Below are 14,386 nucleotides of genomic sequence, written 5' to 3' on the forward strand. Positions count from 1 at the left end.
TTCACTGTGCAGATCTCAACCAAACTTAGAATTTCACTGTGTAGATCTCAACCACACTTAGAATTTCACTGAGAGTGCAGGTCTCAACCAAACTTAGAATTTCACTGAGAGTGCAAATCTCAACCAAACTTAGAATTTTACTGTGTAGATCTCAACCACACTTAGAATTTCACTGAGAGTGCAGATCTCAACCACACACACTTAGAATTTAACTGAGAGTGCAGATCTCGCACTTCAGAATGTCTACGACAAACCATGCAAAACATTTACACCACAACACGTTCTATGTAAACAGATTAAATGCTTTAATATCAGGTTTTTATTTAGATTTAATGAGTTACAATGGGTTTCTAAGTGTTCGGTGGCTGCCTGTTTTTACCCAAACTTCTCTACTTTAAAATTTAAAAAGTCATTTGTGCATCTCAATCACAAATGAGAAAAGTGTTTAATAGTAAATTTGATTTAATTAATGTTTTTTCCATTGAAACAACAACTAAATGGGCATTTTAAATTGTAAGTCTTACCTTTGTATTTCAAATCAGAAGCGACTTATCTTAATGTCAATACAGTTCCGCATTCTTAAAGGTGAGTTTGAAAGACGGGGTAAAACGCAGAAAATCAGAAACCCTCTACATAATATATACTGCCTTCAAACAGTAATCGGGACACCTGGTGTGACAATACCAGTGTATAGCATTGTTCGGTTTGAATTGCTTTTAGATTGCTTGCAAATGTACCAGTTAGTGCCTGTTGGTTTCTCTGATCTGGAGTCCAGATGCCCAAACTGCACAGAGGAGCACCATGCTGTTTTTTTAACTCCTTCTCTGTTTCAGTGGTTCACAAACTGGGGGCTGTGAGATGGTCAGAGGGGGTGCCCCAGCCCATGCAGAAATTTTTTTTCTGAAATGACATTGACGTCGCTCTTTCTCAGTCCGGGCTGGAGTGTGACCAGCTTCAGTGCTGACTGATTGGAACACTGCTTTGTTGTGTTGTTGCTGTGCAATGGGAGCATTCAATCAGAGCTGTAACTTACCAGACGAATCCCAGGAAACAGGACTTGGAATGTCAATTAAAGCCAATGGCAAAACGGTTCCTCTTGTTACATGGTCATCCCGATCTTTTGTATATAAAAATATCAAATTCATTTTTTACAGACATTGACTGTCCTTACTATGTGTAATTAGAGGTACCTAGAATCTTGGTGCACAGATTCCTGCATCGTGGATGTAACTTCTTGTGGGACGCCATTTAATAGAAATGATGTTAATATTGTCTTAAGCTATTGTTCTTTTGATACTTGAAAAGTTCATCCTTAAATCCTAGAAAGGATAGAAATGCCCAAGTTTCACAGAATGGAAACCTCTAATGCTGTACGTATTCCAGCTGGAGAGGCTGTGATCACAGATAGTCTGCTCCTACGTTATTGTTACAATAACACTTTAAACGGATGAATGACACTGACCTTTTTTCGAAGCACTTTTAGGTGATAGAGAGGTGAACTCAAGGATGTCAAATGACTTGCCCCCAAAAGTTGCACAGTAAGTGATTTGCTGAGTGACGCTTGTGGCATTAATTGTGCACTGTAGGTCTGTGCACACTGCTTCCTCCAGCAGTAATCTTGCACAAAGACGTTCTGGGCACCCAAGATAACAGCAGACACGTAGAAACAGGAGCTGCATGATGGCATTGCTTTTATTGATAAGAGGTTTTGCCCTTTGGAGGCTCTATCCTTCTCTGACATGCATACATGGTATCTGACGTGGCTGTCTCTCATTCTCCCTTTCATGTGCAATAGGTCTTTGGGAAAGGATAAAGGTTTCATGCTCCACAAAAATAGTACATTTAAGATTTAACTAAATAAATAATGTCCATACATGACAGTGTGCTGTTTACAGTTACTTAGAAAAAATATATTGTACATTAAAACATGTCCAGAAAAAATCGAGGTTAAGCTCCACTTTGTATAGGTGGGGTTCTGTGCTGCAATGGAATCACCCACATGGTTTAGGTTCTTAAGAAATGCAGATCTGTGTTATCAGAACTGGAAAAACCTACCTTCTGAAAAAGTAGCTTGTTCCATTTTCTTAATGCTACAAAATCTGCATTTGCACACAATTTCAGGTTCTAGAAAAGTGAGAACACTTAAAACCTGCGTTTCAGTGTAATACTCAGCAGTCATCAATACATGTTCCTCTCTTGAAACATAACAAGACATGTCAGGATTCTGTACCGGTTCAACCAAAACATTAGAAACAACTGCCACAACACTGTCAAAAGGGTAATCCCAGAGAGGCAGAAAGGTCCTGGTTTGACAAGCTGAGTCTGCAAGGAGTTTCAGTTGTTCTGAAGGAATATGTGACTGTCCCTTACAACCAGCTCTTAGGGTGTGGAATTCCAGAGTCTGCTCTCCAGAATGCCTTGGAAAAGTTTGCCATGGTATTATTCCAGTTTTGCCATGCTTTTCCTCATCGTTACATGTTTTTGCCATGTTTATTAATATGCCTCTCTGGGATTTACAATGCTTGCCTGTGCTTTACCATGCTTTCACTGTGCTTTATTACACTTTGCTGTGCCTTTACTGTGGGAAATGGATCTGGGATGGTATGTAAAGGATGTAAAAGTACCAACAGAGTGCATATTATCTAACAGAGTCTGTCAGGTTAGCAGTCTGGCCAACTTCATTTAACCTGACCTGCAACAGGAACAGCTTTGATATACTGCCCAAGATCCCTTGCATGTCAGGGTGCCATTGTGTAACATCATGTGTATACGCAAGCCCTTGCTACATGTTTCTGTTGCAGTGTTACTCTTTTATTGGGGGGGGGAGCTAATGTAAATTACAGCTTGAAATGTCAGTTTGCCTGTTGCTGATTTTGAAAGCACAAGCAGTCTGGCCCTAGTTCTATACTCTTTCCTACTTGTGGATAAAACATTAAAATCAACTCTTATTTTGAAATAAGACTCTTCGTGTTATACTACATACAGTACAATAGACTAATAGCTTAGTTTCAATAATAGGATCATTCTTTTTGTGGAAGTAAATAGCATTTTAGTTAGAGCACATGAATATTTTTTTGTATTGCTTCACATTTGAATTTGTTACGGCTTGTCCTCTTTTCAGTTCTGCCCCTTCAGAGCTGTCCCATGTGCAAATGCTGCCTTGCTACTGCTTTTAATATGATCCGAGACAAACAGTGCTTCTATTCAGCTGTTCTAATAATAACAGCTACAGACTATAGGGCCATTGTAAGCTGTGGCGGTGGTGCTCCTAGTTCAGTATCTTGCTGTCCAATGTTTGGTGTGTCGGTCTGCCGTAAGGTTTCATTGCTCTGTGCTAACTGCTTTCCTGCAACGACAGTGTCAATTTACTTTACATTTAGCAAGTTTAAAACATAAATAAACAGGGTTGGCCCTTTTCTGCTTAAAACCTTGCTTTGCTTGTGCTGGCCAGAAAAAAAAAAAGACAAAAACAAAAAAACACCTACATGGAATAAAGCTGTGCCCCAGGTACTGTGATTCTTATCACCTTCCCTCCCCCTCTCTTCAGGGCTAGAGAACGGATTACAAAAGATTAAACACTCCCTTGTCGAAATGCTGCATGCAGTCGTGTTGCTGTAAACAGGGAGAGGGAGGGGGAGAGGGAGGGGGAGGCAGTCTTTCTTATTCCAGGGCAGGTCTTCAGGTCCTTAAGTGTTTAAATTGAAACAGTTGCTCCTCTAGCCACGTACTGTCTCTAATCATTTTAAATATACCTGGCCCAGCTATATTAAACCTGTGGTAGGTTGCCCCCTCCAGGACTGGATTTGCCAACCCTTTGCTAAACGGACTCTGAAAACCGCACATAGTGTTTGATTTGAAAGTTCCTTTCCGCAGGCTGTTGTGCAGGGCAGTAGGGCAGTAGAGCAATCTTCAGCTGTCCTGTACTTGCTCTTCTCCTCTGTCTACCTCTTGTCAGGGTGAATCAGTGATTGACGTACAGTAGCTTGTGCACTTTGTTCTTTTGAATGTCCATTTCCTGGAAAAGCAAAACGAAGAGGTACAGTTCATGAAATCGTATAGTATGTGTACAATACCGGTATGCCATTTATGTTTTTACTGTACTCTAGGTACTAATAATGGGCTTAGACTTCTGCTACCAGAACAGTTTTATCTTAAGCCTGCACAAAATGGGGGAGGGGTGACAGCTTTTGAGTGCTGAAAGGTATATGGTATCTAAGGCTCCCTTTTAAAACCTTGCTTTCTATTTCTCTGCCTGGCTTCCTAAACAGGTGCTCAGTTTGAAAGCCTCGCTGCCAACTACATCCAGTCAGAAAAGCAACATAAAAACAACATCCTGATTCATACCACTTCAGAACGGTGATAATCAAGGGCCTTCACGCATGGGTTGTCATAAGTTAATTACAGCCACCCCGGGAATGAGAAGCATCAGGCCTCCACAAATCTCTTAGCAACCAATCGTGTTGTTTCATTAAAGACAGTGCAGCAAGCTAGCACTTTAAACAAGCTGTGTTTCGGTATGGGGCTGGAGAGCAAGTAGAAAAAGCACTGTGCTGCTGTTACACAATATTGGAACACTGAACTTCTACTGTAGAAATCCCCAAGAGGAGGACCTGAAACACTGCTGCAATAACACAAAGCTCAGCGCTTACTTATCCCAGCTCAATTACTGCTTAATACAGTAGTTCTGTACCATTATCGGTGTTAATGGAGTGAACTGAACCCTGAAGTAGAAAGAGTCTATCAGCAGTATGCGGGTCCTAACCCTTGCAGGGTGGCTTCCCCTCTGCATCATCAACACAATGTGAATGTGCACACAGGTCTGCCAGGCTTGTGTGTTGTGTTACAGGGGAGCCTGCTGGCATCTCCCTCTTAATCTCCTGCAAATCTCATTCCTCTGCCTCGCCTGACCTCGGCAGCGACTCGCAAGGTGATAGAGCGCTGTGATTGAAAGTACACAGGGATTCAGGGTGAATCCCATCTGCTGCTCAGCGGCTGGCACAGCCTCAGCATTCACAAGCGCGACTGGCGCTCTGTGAACGCAGCCTGGCTCCTTTGACCTGGAGGACAGGTTTGTGGACTGTGAACCTGGAGATTGGGTTCCATCCTTAGTCACTACATTCTCAATCCTGTGTTAAGGACACTGATGTGACTTACGCCTGTAATGTGGAAATTCAGTAGTTGAAAACCAAAGCAGCTAGACTGAAGTGGTTTGCCTGTACACTCACTTCATGAGTAAACTGTTCTAATATAAGGAAAACCTTGTGTCCTGCAATGCACACTAAAATAAACCAATTCAACTCACTAAAAAGCAGACAGTGTGAATTATTCAAACTAAAGTTTAACTATAATGTATTATGCCTATAGTACATATGCATACTGCATTTTATTTGCCCTTGGAATATAAATAGGTTCCTCATTTGTATGTACGTATTTATTTACTGGTGCTTGTGAAACCACCAGGAGAACTTCCCCTCACATACCTGCAAATGACTCCAAGGTAAACCTGAACTGAGGGAGTCTCCAAGAGCCAGCGTCAGTGTCTGGGGATGAGGAGGGCCTGGTAGGCTCTCAGTTGGCTGCATGGTGTTTACCCTGCATGTGCCTCTCATCCTGACCTGGGAACCCCTCACACTCCCCTGGCAGCCTGTAGAGACTGCCAGTCGTGCCAGACTGTTGGGAGGGTTTTGTGATGTGGACTCTCTTCACTTGTCTCGTGGTCTGTATCAAGGCCTCCAAGGGTTAAAATGCATGGAATGTCATTATTCATTTGTATCGATTCCATCCTTTCTCTCCCCTCGTACCAGGCATTTCACTGTTTCCTTCTTACAGGTCCATACTTATAAAACACCACGGTGTGCATCCTCTCTGCCTTACCTGCTTGGGGGAAGAACAACCCACCCTGAACCTAAATCACCAGCAAGTCAACTTACACGTCACACTGCGGCACATACTACTTTTATTGTGTCAGCTTCAGGCTCAATTCCTGTTACACAGCCCTAGAAATAAATTAATAAATAAATAACAACACAATAAAATAAAATAAAATAAAACCTCAATTTAGCATTTTCTGGCAGAGCTTGCTCACTATTGTAAGGAATGACCCCTGGGCCAGACAGTGACTCTCTCATAATTAGGTGCGATGACCCTCTTGTTGTGTGTGAACCTGTGACTACCTCGATCACTGTTAATCCAAAGGGTGCCACACTGTGTATTGTTATTTGAAGAGGGTGAACATTTCTTCATTTAAATGAGAAGTGTCAAGGCTGGTTTCCATGGGGTTTTTTTCGCAGTTGCTTTTCACCCAGTCATTCATCCATACCACAGTCCTGCAGTGTTAGCTGGAAGCATGGGCGCTTTAGAGTTCTTTTCTATTGTATTGTGTGGCATGACAGTGTGTTTCAAGTCAGGTATAACACAAAGTACATACTCATTTAGGGCCAAAAAAAAAACAAAAACGTTGTTAACTGTATATATTGTGTTCCCTCCTCTCCAGACAAACTGTATTCAAAGAACCAATATTATAAAACAGAAGTGAGAACATTTTTTTTTTTTTATAACGAAAGCTTAAAATAAAGGATTTGAGCACAGTGTAATAAGGATGAAGTGGAAATCCCAGTTCTGTGTCTCTGTATATGGGGATATGATTCAAATGTATGCTTTTAACAATTCAGTAAGTAGGTGGTATATTCATATTACCTATATATATAATATGTGTGTGTGTGTGTGTGTGTGTGTGTGTGTGTAATAATACTGTAGATTCTAAATGTACACACCCAAGGGTTACAGGTGATGTAACAGTTTGTTGGAGTAAACTTATTTTAATGTAGTTTTCTTAAAACATAAAAAAAACAGTATCATGCTGTCATTTCCATCTACACTTTGAAAGAAACGACTGCAGACCACAATGAGGTAGTTTAGGGTGCAATAGTAATGCAGTTTAGCAGAATCCAGCTCGATACACTTCTCCTGTGTGTGTGTGTGTGTGTGTGTGTAAAGCAGGAGGCGCTTCCCTGGGATAATATAATGTATGGAACTTACTCAAGCATCATTCTGTTGGCTCTGGCCACCCATATGAATTATTTGAAATGAAGCTGCTTTGCTTTAGTACCTGCAATCCTCCATGCACACGAGGTGCTGTGGTTAACCCACATAGTCAGCGATCTGCTTTATATTATGATTATTATTTGTTTATTTAGCAGACGCCTGCTTTATCCAAGGCGACTTACTGAGACTAGGGTGTGTGAACTATGCATCAGCTGCAGAGTCACTTAAACTACGTCTCACCCGAAAGACGGGGCACAAGGAGGTTAAGTGACTTGCTCAGGGTCACACAATGAGTCAGTGGCTGAGGTTGGATTTGAACCGGGGACCTCCTGATTACAAGCCCCTTTCTTTATCCACAGGACCGCACAGCCTCCTTTATATGGTATGTGAGGAATGCTACACTGCGTCTTATAAAGAGTAACCAGAACCGTGGTGGCAAAGGGGAGAGATGCCTTGATTATCCATGTGTGTTATGTGATAATGCATCATTTAAATCAGGGGTGCAACAGGTGCTCTCTTAATGGATTTGCAAGTGTTTTTCACCCCTTGTAGGAGCGTGCAGTGAGGCAGCCCTCCTCAATGGAAATATTGGGCAAACTGCATGTATAAAACATTTTCAGGTAAACAAAATATTATAACTATAAGAGAAGTTCAAAAGAAAGAAAAATGAACTCATTTGATTGGCGCTACATATTGCAGAAGTTGCAACACTTCAAATGGCTTGGTAATGTATGGGTTAGTGACTGGTTGCGCGATACAGGAAGCACGTCTTCGACCTGTGGCAGACATAGCGGGCGTGGAAAGGGAGGCTCGAGGATAGATGGTATTGTAAGACGCGTTACTCACTCATCCTTGACTTTTGGTATCTACTCTGTTTAGTGACGACAACGGAAACTTGCAGTCTTGCCATATCTATACTTAGACTAAACATATTTCTAAACAGTTTCCTTCTGCTTGCCTCACATTCTCACAAACTGTGGAGAGCCACAGCAAGCTGCAGCATATAACACACACACACACACACACATACACTAACTGCAACTTAGGAATCAGAATATGGTTAGACTGTAACGCACACTGAAAGCATAATAATAATAATAATAATAATAATAATAATAATAATAATAATAACCAGTGGAGCACTGAGGAATGTGCAGACGGTAGAATGTATTTATTTAAGACATTTTTTTAAGCACTGTATGGTATGTACACTGCAACTGTCTAAGAAATAAAAAAAAATCGCAACATACTATAAACACATTATAGAATATAGGCTATAGGCCTATACGTTACCCTATAGTGTTAATTGTGTTTATGTTTTGTGCGTCTAAAGTTGGCTATATTATCAAACAATTAAAATAAACACTAAAGTGTTGATAAAGAATCTGTTGCATATCCTAATACCTATCTACCCGTATATGTAGGTATGCATGTATGTATGCTGCATGTTTGGGAAGCACGCCTATGAGCTTTAAAAACAACACGTATTTGTTTACCTTGCTTTTGTTTCTTTGAAGTGTTTACGTTGTCTCCGTGTTTATTTAGTGATACGCTAACAGGCTCATGACCTCGCTGCAATAAGCCTCCACCTGACGGATCTGCTCCACACTCAACCGCTCCCTCCAAGCGTGTATGGCCTCTTTAGCATCCCGTGAAGATATCAGAAAGGGTTTATCCGAAGAGTATTTATCACCCTGGGTCATATTCAGCACAAAGTCTCCAATGGCTGGCAAGAGGGTGAGGTTGGAGAAGCGGAACAGACTCTGCAATTGCTTAACGGGTTGCAATACGAGGTCCTCGTAGCGGAGGCGAATGTAATTCCGCGTCACCCATTGGGGTGCACTCCTGATGAACAGAAGGTCTTTAAGCCAGCTTTCGCAAATCACCTCCATGGCGCTGGACACGTAACTGTCAGCGCGCTGCGACCTGTTGGGCACTACGAGCCGCTTCGCGCGCTGCTTGCTCCTCAGCACCTGGATGCTCTCTCGCACCAGCGCCTGTTTCGATTTGAGCCTTGAGTTATGGACTGCCCGGGGGTCCCTGAACAGCTGAATGACCTGCAGGTTCAGAGAGGGGTTCTGCATCAGGGGCACCAGAACCCCGAGGTCCAGAACGCGCACGTCTTTGATGACGATGACGGGGTACTTTTTGCACTCTCGTTCCAGAGACTTGATGTCCATCGCTGGACACTTCTGGCAAACCGCCTCGTCTATCAACCCAATTTCGTCCTTTTTGTAAGCGGAGCACAGAGGCTCCGAACAGATCACTTTATTTTTTTTCCAGCCGAATATGCTCGCAGTGGTGAGGTTCGGGCTCGCCATGTACAGTTTTAAGACGGAGAAGTCGCATCGGAAAAGCGAGCCGAGCATGTCGCGCAGTGCCCCTTGCAGGCTCTCCGCATCCCCGGGGTACAGGGTCTGCCACATGTGCCACATCGGCTCGTACAAATAAAACACATCGGGATGCTGGTTGAATAATTCCCCTAAAAAAGAGGAGCCTGTCCTCCAGGTAGCATGCAAATAAATGAACGTTTTCGTCTTGCCTCTGTTGCCGTATTCCTCCGCCACATCGGTTTCGTTGCTGGCTTTCTCTTCTATATTCCACATCCCCATAGAGTTCTCCAGAACTGAGCACCTCTGCTTCTGCAGTCCAGATTTAAAGCGGGGGTCCGTTTTACCGTAATCCAGCATGTAGGGGATGAACAGAAGCATCACTGAGTACCCTATGATTAAAATCAAGTACTTTCTCTGCAGTTTCGTCTTCATTTCCTTTGCTGGAGAAGGGTGGACGCGCGCATTAATGAGTTAGTAGCGCCCTGTCTGAACGGAGACAGACTCTTACAGCAAACTTTTACAGCGTTTAACAACAAACTCGGCGTCAGTGTCTTAAACACGCCCACGTCATTTCAAACTAAGAGCCGAGTGGCGACGGTGCGCAGTTCACATGGGCATATTACAAGCACACCCACAATTATAATCACGATTTCCATTCAGTATGAAGGTGGGTTCGTTGATTTGACAGCGGAAGAAATGGAAACAAAGTATTGCACCCAGAACAACCACCACCAAAAAGGGTGGCTGTTACTGTATGTAAATAGAAGAGTATAAATGTTATTGTAATTGTTGTGTAATGCCGTTTTATGGTCTGACCCATGTAGAATCTAAAATCAATATATTAAACTATTTTGTATAAAGGAACAAGCACTTTCCTGAAACATGCCTCTAGAAAACACCAATGAGAAGAATGAGAAGGGCTGCTATATTAAGTGTCAGTGAAAATCTCATTGTATCAAACGATCGGGAAGAGGTGGAGACGGGAGTCTCAGTCTCGCGGACAGTAGGTTCTACAGTGAAGTTGTATTTTGTCTGAAGATTCTTAGGCAGTGCAATGTACGACTAATAAAGTTCAACCCATGTGTGTGTCCAAAACAATTCTGTTTGAAAACCAGTTTATAGGACTGTTTGCTTTGCATTTTCATTTAGGCCCATTCTGCCATCTATCAACACCCACTGTACAGTGTATAAAACAAGCAGATACATCATTGTTTGAGTACTGATACCGTTGAAATGATGGTATCCCTCTTTGAAGATGTACTTGTGTTCTCGCGCTGTTTGATGCTGTGGGTCAGGTCCACTGAATGGCACTGCTGTAATTCAGAAAGCCTGTGGTGTGTATTTGCATTATTGTAATAAACGGTGCTTTTGTTTGTAAGACAGTAGATGCATTGTAATGAATGCCAGTGCCTCATCCACCACAGATTGATCTGCCCTCCTTTGTCCCCAGTCATGATCTACAGGTAGTGAAGCGAATCAGTAAAACTGTATTCCAGTACAATGCAACAAAATAACCAGCAGTATGGTATTAACAATGAAGTTACTTCTGAGATTATACTGTAGGTTAGATTATACTGTATCAAATCTACACTCCTCAGCGTCTAAGATAATACAGTACAGTAGTGTGAAATGAGGAATGGGTTAGTATACTGCATCAAATCTACACTCCTCAGCGTCTAAGATAATACAGTACAGTAGTGTGAAATGAGGAATGGGTTAGTATACTGCATCAAATCTACACTCCTCAGCGTCTAAGATAATACAGTACAGTAGTGTGAAATGAGGAATGGGTTAGATTATACTGTAGGTTCAAATCTACACTCCTCAGTGTCTAAGAAAATACAGTACAGTAGTGTGAAATGAGGAATGGGTTAAATTATACTGGATTCAAATCTACACTCCCCAGTGTTTAAGATAATACAGTACAGTAGTGTGAAATGAGGAATGGGTTAGATTATACTGGATTCAAATCTACACTCCCCAGTGTTTAAGATAATACAGTACAGTAGTGTGAAATGAGGAATGGGTTAGATTATACTGGATTCAAATCTACACTCCCCAGTGTCTAAGATAATACAGTACAGTAGTGTAAAATGAGGAATGGGTTAGATTATACTGGATTCAAATCTACACTCCCCAGTGTCTAAGATAATACAGTACAGTAGTGTAAAATGAGGAATGGGTTAGATTATACTGGATTCTACTAATGCTCAGTATAGAGCCGCTGTGGCTCTCCATATCTGTCTATGTTTCTGCTCTGGGGTTTAACCCATATACTGGGACTGCTGCCTGTACTGCCATCTAGTGTAGAGTCAATGCAGTGCTTCTACTAGACTGCCATCTAGTGTAGATTCAATGAAGTGTGTTTCTACTAGACTGCCATCTAGTGTAGATTCAATGCAGTGCTTCTACTAGACTGCATCTAGTGTAGATTCAATGCAATGTGCTTCTACTAGACTGCCATCTAGTGTAGATTCAATGAAGTGTGCTTCTACTAGACTGCCATCTAGTGTAGAGTCAATGCAGTGCTTCTACTAGACTGCCATCTAGTGTAGATTCAATGCAGTGCTTCTACTAGACTGCCATCTAGTGTAGATTCAATGAAGTGTGCTTCTACTAGACTGCCATCTAGTGTAGATTCAATGAAGTGTGCTTCTACTAGACTGTCATCTAGTGTAGATTCAATGAAGTGTGCTTCTACTAGACTCCCATCTAGTGTAGATTCAATGAAGTGTGCTTCTACTAGACTGCCATCTAGTGTAGATTCAATGAAGTGTGCTTCTACTAGACTGCCATCTAGTGTAGATTCAGTGCAGTGCTTCTACTAGACTGCCATCTAGTGTAGATTCAATGAAGTGTGCTTCTACTAGACTGCCATCTAGTGTAGATTCAATGAAGTGTGCTTCTACTAGACTGTCATCTAGTGTAGATTCAATGAAGTGTGCTTCTACTAGACTCCCATCTAGTGTAGATTCAATGAAGTGTGCTTCTACTAGACTGCCATCTAGTGTAGATTCAATGAAGTGTGCTTCTACTAGACTGCCGTCTAGTGTAGATTCAATGAAGTGTGCTTCTACTAGACTGCCGTCTAGTGTAGATTCAATGAAGTGTGCTTCTACTAGACTGCCGTCTAGTGTAGATTCAATGAAGTGTGCTTCTACTAGACTGTCATCTAGTGTAGATTCAATGAAGTGTGCTTCTACTAGACTGTCATCTAGTGTAGATTCAATGAAGTGTGCTTCTACTAGACTGTCATCTAGTGTAGATTCAATGCAGTGCTTCTACTAGACTGCCGTCTAGTGTAGATTCAATGAAGTGTGCTTCTACTAGACTGTCATCTAGTGTAGATTCAATGCAATGTGCTTCTACTAGACTGCCATCTAGTGTAGATTCAATGAAGTGTACTTCTACTAGACTGCCGTCTAGTGTAGATTCAATGAAGTGTACTTCTACTAGACTGCCATCTAGTGTAGATTCAATGAAGTGTGCTTCTACTAGGCTGCCATCTAGTGTAGATTCAATGAAGTGTGCTTCTACTAGACTGCCGTCTAGTGTAGATTCAATGAAGTGTGCTTCTACTAGACTGCCGTCTAGTGTAGATTCAATGAAGTGTGCTTCTACTAGACTGCCGTCTAGTGTAGATTCAATGCCGTGCTTCTACTAGACTGCCATCTAGTGTAGATTCAATGCAGTGCTTCTACTAGACTGTCATCTAGTGTAGATTCAATGAAGTGTGCTTCTACTAGACTGTCATCTAGTGTAGATTCAATGCAGTGCTTCTACTAGACTGCCGTCTAGTGTAGATTCAATGAAGTGTGCTTCTACTAGACTGTCATCTAGTGTAGATTCAATGCAGTGCTTCTACTAGACTGTCATCTAGTGTAGATTCAATGAAGTGTGCTTCTACTAGACTGTCATCTAGTGTAGATTCAATGCAGTGCTTCTACTAGACTGCCATCTACTGTAGATTCAATGCAGTGCTTCTACTAGACTGCCATCTAGTGTAGATTCAATGAAGTGTGCTTCTACTAGACTGTCATCTAGTGTAGATTCAATGCAGTGCTTCTACTAGACTGCCGTCTAGTGTAGATTCAATGAAGTGTGCTTCTACTAGACTGTCATCTAGTGTAGATTCAATGCAGTGCTTCTACTAGACTGCCGTCTAGTTTAGATTCAATGAAGTGTGCTTCTACTAGACTGCCGTCTAGTGTAGAGTCAATGCAGTGCTTCTACTAGACTGCCATCTAGTGTAGATTCAATGCAGTGCTTCTACTAGACTGTCATCTAGTGTAGATTCAATGAAGTGTGCTTCTACTAGACTGCCGTCTAGTGTAGATTCAATGCCGTGCTTCTACTAGACTGCCATCTAGTGTAGATTCAATGCAGTGCTTCTACTAGACTGCCATCTAGTGTAGATTCAATGCAGTGCTTCTACTAGACTGTCATCTAGTGTAGATTCAATGAAGTGTGCTTCTACTAGACTGCCATCTAGTGTAGATTCAATGAAGTGTGCTTCTACTAGACTGCCGTCTAGTGTAGATTCAATGAAGTGTGCTTCTACTAGACTGCCGTCTAGTGTAGATTCAATGCCGTGCTTCTACTAGACTGCCATCTAGTGTAGATTCAATGCAGTGCTTCTACTAGACTGTCATCTAGTGTAGATTCAATGAAGTGTGCTTCTACTAGACTGCCATCTAGTGTAGATTCAATGAAGTGTGCTTCTACTAGACTGCCGTCTAGTGTAGATTCAATGCAGTGCTTCTACTAGACTGCATCTAGTGTAGATTCAATGCAATGTACTTCTACTAGACTGCCATCTAGTGTAGATTCAATGAAGTGTGCTTCTACTAGACTGCCGTCTAGTGTAGATTCAATGAAGTGTGCTTCTACTAGACTGCCATCTAGTGTAGATTCAATGAAGTGTGCTTCTACTAGACTGCCGTCTAGTGTAGATTCAATGAAGTGTGCTTCTACTAGACTGCCATCTAGTGTAGATTCAATGAAGTGTG

General features: G+C 41.9%; 1 protein-coding gene across 2 annotated transcripts; it reads right to left on the reverse strand.

Annotated features, from left to right (window-relative positions):
- Positions 1-333: 333 nt before the first annotated feature.
- On the reverse strand, positions 334-9,916 carry LOC117406456 (carbohydrate sulfotransferase 7-like). Of its 2 annotated transcripts, XR_004544966.3 has the most exons (3): positions 8,541-9,916; positions 3,486-4,015; positions 334-3,346 (listed from the first exon to the last, which is right to left on the reverse strand). XR_004544966.3 is itself a non-coding variant. In XM_034010501.3 (2 exons), the coding sequence occupies exon 1, from the start codon at positions 9,807-9,809 to the stop codon at positions 8,586-8,588; it is 1,224 nt and encodes a 407-aa protein (XP_033866392.1). In that variant the 5' UTR covers positions 9,810-9,916; the 3' UTR covers positions 334-4,015; positions 8,541-8,585. The 2 variants fall into 2 exon arrangements, 1 of the variants encoding a protein (XP_033866392.1); XM_034010501.3 differs by having other exon boundaries at positions 334-4,015.
- Positions 9,917-14,386: the final 4,470 nt, after the last annotated feature.

The sequence above is a fragment of the Acipenser ruthenus genome, chromosome 8 (assembly GCF_902713425.1).
Source record: "Acipenser ruthenus chromosome 8, fAciRut3.2 maternal haplotype, whole genome shotgun sequence".
Taxonomy (NCBI): domain Eukaryota; kingdom Metazoa; phylum Chordata; class Actinopteri; order Acipenseriformes; family Acipenseridae; genus Acipenser; species Acipenser ruthenus.